The following is a 7,996-nucleotide window of genomic DNA, read 5'->3' as shown; positions in this document are numbered from 1 at the left end:
GAGAATGAAAGATTTTAAGTTTGGTGTCCCACCAAAATCTCATTTAAAAGCACATTCTAACTCCCTGCATAAAGATTTGCTAGCTCCGAGCAATCAGATAAACTATTCAGCCATTGTTTGTTTTCTAGTCTTTAGTTTTACTACTTTAAGCAAAGACAAAAAGGATTCCACATATGGTTAATCTGATGCAAGGGAAATAGTGGCAAGGGACTAAGTTTGGTGTTCACACACCAAAGTAAGTTCAAGAGGCCATAACCAATCTTTGCATACTAACCTGCTACCTAAAGGCTTGAGAAGCAAGCAACTTTTGATGAGTATGCAGGAAATTAGCCACCATTTGAAGGCATTGTGCATTATAACTAAAAAGGGGCATAACAGGAGGAAGAACAAACAAGCTGCAAACTAACAGGTTGTATCTACACTTGTTTCTTGCTATTGAGAAATGTTCTAATTTGGGAGTTCTAGTATGTCTTGCTAATGTGTTCTTTTAATACAAGAGGAATTGGTCTCTACAATAAATAAGCTAGTCTAAGAGTATGCTTGTGTGTTTACCTTCACTCAACTAAGAGCATGTTTGTCCCCTGCATCTTTAATTCAATAAAAGAAATGTTTGAATGTGGCATGAGATAGTCATTGTTAGAAAGAAGTAGAATAATAGTAAGTGGTGGTATGTGTGTGATTGTATAAAAACTCACTTTAGTGAATAAAGGGCTAGGATGTCTTTTTCGAAGCAAAGAGTGACTTACTATCTATGAATCTCAATAAAGAAAATCCTTGGTTCAAAAGAAAAACAAAAAGAAAGAAAGAAAAGAAATAGCCAAAAGATGGCAGAACCAAAGAAAACAAAAAAAAAAGGAAACAAAGCTAGACACCAATAGCTTGAACCTCCACAAATATATGCCTGTGGTGTCTGTGTATTAGGATCTGCTTGGACTATTAAGCTCTTTGGAGTGCTTCAACACTCGGTGACTTGGATTAACTAATCCGGGATCATCAGCTGAAAATCCACTATCAAGAGCAACCTAACTACAAGGCATTTAGTAACCAAAACAAAAGGTGCTGGGCATCAATGTTTAAGAGGAAAGGTGAGCCAAGTGTCCATGGTGAATAATGTGTCAAGTATGCAGAAAAGAAAATGAACTTGTTACACATGACACTCGAATAAAGCTTTGAACAAAGTAAATAGCCAAGGATAAAGAAATAATGAGAGGGCATAGCAGTAGGGTGCTTGAAACTTGAAGGAGACTTTCTAGGCCTAAGAATCAATAAGGAGTGAGTATTGCATATCCACACAAAATCCCATGAACTTCCAAATAACTTTCTGCTAGCATGAACATTCTCTTCCACTTCATTCTTTCTTCTTAATAAGTCATTTCTTGCTTGGGGACAAGCAAGCTTTAAGTTTGGTGTTGTGATGACAAGTCATCTTAGCCTAGTTTCACTAGTCTTTTTCTTTTAATTTCACTTGAATTATGCACTTTCTTGAGGCTTAAGCAAGCTAAGTTAGGTAGATTTTCATGCTTCCTTTGATTAAACCAACCATATGTGATTTAATGCAAATTCATGAGGTTTGATGCCATAATTGGTGCATATTAGGATAGAATGATCATCTCATGATTTCAAGCATAGCTTTGATGTGTTTGGTTGATTTATGATAGGTGAAGAAAGCTTGGAAAGGGATTGAAGTGAGAAGGAATAGCTAAGAAGATAAGAGAAGACAAGGAATCAAATGCAATTGAATCAGGAAGAATGAAGTTGGAATTGAAGTTAGCCCCAACGTTAGCCCCTAACTTGGAGGCTAACGTTGGAGACTTGAAATTCCTCCCAGGGCTTCCAACGTTAGCGCCAACGTTAGCCCCTAACTTGGAGGCTAACGTTGGCGCCAATCTAACTCAAAGCAAGGCCAACGTTAGGGTCAAAGTTAGCCCCCTAACGTTGGCCCAAACGTGAAGTGCAGAGAATGGGGTTTGCTGCTAAAAAAAGTTAGCCATGAAGTTAGCCCCTAACTTTGAGGCTAACTTTAAAAACCCAACTTTGCAAAACTCACATCCGGTTCAATTGATTCATTTGAGTCTCTCTCCAAACTTCAAGAGCAATCAACCAAGGCCTCTTTCAACCCAATTCCACCAAGAGCAAAGGCCCAACTCAAGGCTTGAAAATCAATTGAAGAAAGTGTATAAATAGGCTTAGATTCAATTTATTCGAGGAGCTTCCTTTTTGAGTTTTCGGAGAGTTTTCTTATGGTTTTGGGAGCTTGAATGATCTTGAATTTCTGAGTTTTAATTGCTTTCAATTTCAATTACATTTGTCTTGGATCTTGGGTTGGAGAATTGAAGGAATTCTGTTTCAATCTCACCTTAGATCTCACTTTTGATTTTCATTGCAAATTAAATTTTCAATTCCAATTACTTGCTTCTTCATCTAATTCTGTTGCAATTTACAATTCCTTGCTATTGTTCTTGTTGGATCTAGGAAGGCATTGAGATCTAGACTCAGTTTTCTAGTCTCTGGGTCCTGAGATCCAATTTCCCATTTCAATTTTCTGCTTCTTACCTTAATTGTTCATTAAATTTCCTGTTTCGAATCTGTTTCACCCATTGCTCATTTACTCTTCTGTTTAATGCAATTTAAATTCTCCTTGTTTAATTCTTGCAATTCCAAGTCCCAATTCCCCTTTACATTTTAAGTCATTTACCATTCTTGCAATTTAAGATTCTTGCAATTTACATTTCTTGCAATCTAAGTTTCTGCCATTTAATTTCTTGTTCTTTAAGTCTCAGCACTTTAATTCTTGTTCTCTTTACTTTCAATGCAATTTAAATTCTGCAATTCAATCAACCAAATCTTGATTCGCTTGACTAATTCAACCACTAAACTAAAATTGCTCAATCCTTCAATCCCTGTGGGATCGACCTCACACCCGTGAGTTTTTATTACTTGATGCGACCCGGTGCACTTGCCGGTTAGATTGGTGTGTTTTTGGAAGAAATTCAGTTTTCAACCAAAAATATCCCATAATTAGCTCTCACGTTAACTTGGTTAACGTGGGAGCTAACATAAGAGATGGAGAGTTGTCGACAATGTTAGTGACACTCAACATTGTCACTAACGTTGGGATGGCTAAGAATGGCCACATTAGAAGCCACGTTAACCTAGTTAACGTGGACTCTAACGTGAGACCTAGGGGCACACTTGAACGTTAGTGACAATGTTGAGTGTCACTAACGTTCTCGAAGGTTGGCAAAAGCCACGTTAGAAGCCACGTTAACCTAGTTAACGTGAGCTTTAACGTGAAGCAAGAAGGGGCACACTTGAACGTTAGTGACAATGTTGAGTGTCACTAACGTTCTCGAAGGCTAACAAGGCAACGTTAAAAGCCACGTTAACCCAGTTAACGTGGGCTTTAACGTGAGGCAAAGGGGTGCATGGCAACGTTAGTGACAATGTTAAGTGTCACTAACGTTCTCGAACTTGTATTTTCACTAAATTTTAAAAACCCCTAACGTCTTGAGCTAAAGTCTATGCCCACTTCACACTATCTCTCTGCAAGTAAGCCAAGCCCAATTGAAGAAAGGAACTGCTTTAAAGATCCAGAGGCCCAAGACATGAAGAGCTAACTAGAAGCTGAGAAGAGTAGTATATATAGGAGTAGTTTTGAAAGAGAGAGGAGCTTTTGGAAGGAGCTAGGACAGAGAACTACTCTTTGTATTTACTTTCTTTGTACTTCTAGCTTTATCAGGTATTCTCCATCTTTGATTTTGATTTCTAGAGCTATGAACAACTAAAACCCTTTCATTGGATTAGGGAGCTCTGTTGTAATTTGATGGATCAATACTAATTTTCTTATTCTTCTTCTATCTTTCCTTTCGATTTTACTTGAAAGCTTTCGATCTTCATCCAATTGGATAGTTATCTTGGAAAAGAAGCTATTCAAACATGGATCTCTTCGGATCCTTGAAAGAGGAATGAAGAGATTAGCTAGAAATGCTTTCTCATGCTGGACCAAATTGAGTGTGGATGGGTATGTGGCTATAACCCTCTAAGCATTTGATTTGGGAAGTGCATGTGGTATAATCAGTGACCACACTTCATCTTTTCTCATGAGAAATTGACCAAGGAATTGGCTATTGATCAAGATTTGAGAGATTGAATTGCAAGAAATTGTGATTCAATCACTTAAGATTGCCAAGGAGATCAATAAGTGCATTGATTGAGGAAGAGATGAAAATGAAATTGATCCGGAGAATGCAACATCTCCTAAGCCCAATGAACTCCCCATTTCTGATCTTACCCATTCTCTTTATTTTCTGCAATTTACTTTTATGAGCAATTCCCCCATTCCCATTTACAATTCTGCTATTTACTTTCAGTCATTTACTTTCTCGCCATTTTAATTTCTGCAATTATCAACTCTATTCATGGATTCGCTCAACTAGATCATTCCTCTAATTAAAGTTGCTTGATCAATCAATCCCTGTGGGATTCGACCTCACTCTATTGTGAGTTTTTACTTGACGACAAATTCGGTACACTTGCCGAATGGGAATTTGTTGAGAGACAAGTTTTACCCCGATCAAGTTTATGGCGCCGTTGCCGGGGATTGATTGTGCATCGACAATGATTACATTAGAGGATCACTAGATTGAGCATTTGTATTTTGTTTGATTTAATTTTCTGTTTGGTTAATTTGCTTTCCGTCTTAGTTTAATTCTTCCCTTCCCCTGTTTCTTAGTTTTTCTTTGCTATTTACAATTCAGTTCACTAACCCACTAACTGTTTGATATATTGCATCACTGACACTAACAAGTAATTCTAACAAGATACTTTCTGCATTGCTTTTCTTGCTTGTAATCTGTTGGTTGTATGACAGGGAGAAGAAGCGGAGCCTCAACTTCCTTTAATTCTGAACCTGAGAGAACCTTCTTAAGATTAAGAAGGGAGGCAAAAGAAAAACGTGTAGTGGGTGCTGAAGAAGAAGAGGAACACTTTGAAGAATACTTTGAAACAACCATGGAGGACCATCGTGAGGAAGAGGTTCACAACCATGGTGGAGGAGGTAGAGCAAATCCTGGTGGGGAAGATAGAAGAGTCTTGGGCTCTTACATTAACCCAAACCCAGGGAACTGCGGAAGTAGCATCCAAAAACTAACCATCCATGCCAACAACTTTGAACTAAAGCCACAGCTCATCACCCTTGTTCAGAACAATTGCTCGTTCGGAGGAGGTGTCCAAGAAGACCCCAACCAACACTTAAACACCTTCCTGAGAATATGTGACACAGTGAAGTCCAATGGCATTCAACCAGACGTCTATAGACTGTTGTTGTTCCCATTCTCTCTCAGAGACAAGGCAACCAAGTGGTTGGAGTCTTTTCCAAAGGAGAGCTTGACAACTTGGGATGATGTTATGAATAAGTTCTTAGCAAGATTTTACCCTCCTCAACGAGTCAATCGGCTGAGAGCTGAGGTCCAAACTTTTAGGCAACAAGATGGTGAGACTCTATATGAAGCATGGGAGAGGTTTAAAGACCTAACAAGGAGATGTCCATCTGATATGTTCAATGAATGGGTGCAGCTGCACATCTTCTATGAAGGACTGTCATATGAATCTAAGAAGGCCGTAGACCATTCATCCGGAGGTTCTTTGAACAAGAAAAAGACCATTGAGGAAGCCATAGATGTCATTGAAACTGTAGCTGAGAATGTTCTATGCTTCCGAAAGAGGGAACACTAGAGGAGTAATGGAGCTGAATAATGTAGATGCTCTGCTTGCTCAAAACAAGCTCATCACCAAGCAGCTAGCTGACCTCACCAAGAAGATGGAGAGAAGTCAAGTGGCAGCAATCACCATTTCAACTCAAGAGGAAGCAAGTGAAGAGGAAGAAGGCACTCAGGAGCAAGCCAACTACATTGGGAATTCACCTAGATACAACCATGATCCATACTCCAAGACCTACAACCCTGGATGGAGGAATCACCCAAACTTTGGGTGGGGGAACCAACAAGACCAAGGCCAAGATCAGAGACGTCACAACCCCAACAATAACACAGCTCCCCAACAATTCACACAAAGGACATACCAACAAAACCACAGCAATACATCTCACTCTTCTACCTCTACCCCCAACATACCATCATTTGATGACAGAATCTCTAAGATTGAAACCTTACTTGAAAGTATATGCAAAGACATTCAAGACAATAAGGTGTTCAAAGAGGAGGTGAGAGCCAGTATGAAGAATCGGGGGGAAGCAATCAAGAAGCTGGAATTCCAAGTGGGATATTTGTCTGAGAAGATGCCCAGACCCATGGATAGATTCACAAGTGACACGGAGAAGAATCCAAGAGGTGAAGCGAAGAAAGTAAGATGGGAAGACTGCAATATGGTCACTACAAATGACAAGGAGACTGAAGACAAGCCAAGCAAGCTGTCAGAACAACCTGAAAATACCTTAGTAGAGGCGAAGAAGAAAGACCAACAAGAACCAGAAATCTCACAACAGGAGCTACTGAGACTATATGCACCATTTCCTCAACTGCTAAAGGGTGTTGTGGGAAAGAGAATGTACTCAAGGTTCTTAGACTCATTTGCATCTTTGAATGTGAACATACCATTCATCAAGGTCATTCAGCAAATGCCAGCATTCATCAAGTATATGAAGGAACTACTTCCCAGGAAGAGCTCACTCAAGGGGGGCCAGACTATAGTGATGAACAAGGATTGCAGCACCCTCATTCAAACACAATGGCCTGCGAAAAGAAAAGACCCAGGGAGTTTTCATGTCCCTTGTGCTATAGGGGAAACAAATTTTGATAGAACACTTTGCGATTTGGGAACAAGCATCAACTTAATACCCCTATCCTTGGTAAAAAGGCTGCAGATCAATGAGATACTACTTACAGATGTAGTCATAAGGCTGGCTGACAAGACTCAAAAGCAAGCAGTAGGAGTGGTGGAAAATGTGTTGCTCAAAGTTGGAAAATACTTTCTCCCAACAGACTTTGTCATCCTGGACATGGAAGAGAGTCACCTGCACCAAATCATATTGGGGAGACCATTTCTAGCTACTGCTAGAGCACTCATAGATGTGGAGAAAAGAGAGCTAATATTAAGGATCCATGATGAACAACTGAGCTTCAGTGTTTTCGAACTCTCACTGGAAAAAGATGAAGAGGATAAAGAACCGAGAAAAGGGCATTATGAGATACTAAAGGAAGAAGCAAGCACTGAAGCACAACCAGCTCATCCTGAGATTCACTGGGTTGATGGACAAGGCCAGCAGCAAGTGCCACAGGTCAAGGAAAAATTGGAGGAACCTAAGCCACCAGAAGTTTGTGAGGACATTAACAAAAGCTCATCAAAGAAGGTGGCCACCAGGAGTAAGAAAACAGCACCAGGGGCAAAGAAGAAGGTACCAAGGGGGTGGCGGAACAAGAAGATTCCTACGGAAGATTTCTCTCCAGGGGATAAAGTAATCTCAGCCTACTTCGCAAATATTCCCCCTAATCTCCCCACTGTACCATCTCAGCTACCTAAGGTCTTCACCATCAACAGAGTTCTCTCTTTGGAGCATGTAGAAATCATTGATACAACCAACGGATACAAGTCCACTGCCAAAGGAGAAGACTTCAAGCATTACCAACCACCATAATAAGGGGGTAACGTCAAGCTAGTGACGCTAAAGAAGCGCTTCATGGGAGGCAACCCATGTTTACATGCTTTCAGAAGTAGTGAATAAATCAATATTCATGAATTCCAACCAAAAATTGACAAACACGTGTGAAATTTTTATATGCAGAATATAGTAAAGAACAAGTTTGGTGTTCAAAGCATTATTCTTAAAGCTTTGAACACAACTTTTCATCACAGTGCTCCAAACTAAGTTTGGTGTCACCCTATGGTGCCACCAATTTGCATATGAAGATACACAGTTAGTCAGTGAGTGGAATTCAGGAATAAACAAATTCTTTTATTATTCAAGCTGTAGATGTTAAAG

At 39.7% G+C, this 7,996-nt stretch overlaps 1 protein-coding gene across 1 annotated transcript; it reads left to right on the top strand.

The window, feature by feature from the left end:
* Nucleotides 1-6,232: 6,232 nt before the first annotated feature.
* Nucleotides 6,233-7,651, top strand: LOC130949773 (uncharacterized). The gene has a single exon (XM_057878409.1). The coding sequence runs from the start codon at nucleotides 6,233-6,235 to the stop codon at nucleotides 7,649-7,651; it is 1,419 nt and encodes a 472-aa protein (XP_057734392.1).
* Nucleotides 7,652-7,996: the final 345 nt, after the last annotated feature.

This window comes from Arachis stenosperma, chromosome 9 (assembly GCF_014773155.1).
Source record: "Arachis stenosperma cultivar V10309 chromosome 9, arast.V10309.gnm1.PFL2, whole genome shotgun sequence".
NCBI lineage: Eukaryota > Viridiplantae > Streptophyta > Magnoliopsida > Fabales > Fabaceae > Arachis > Arachis stenosperma.
Note: the sequence above shows the minus strand (reverse complement) of the source record. Positions and strands in the feature narration are given on the sequence as shown.

Coding starts and splice junctions, on each gene's coding strand:
- LOC130949773 (XM_057878409.1), top strand. CDS start 6,233: ATGAAGAATCGGGGGGAAGCAATCAAGAAGCTGGAATTCCAAGTGGGA.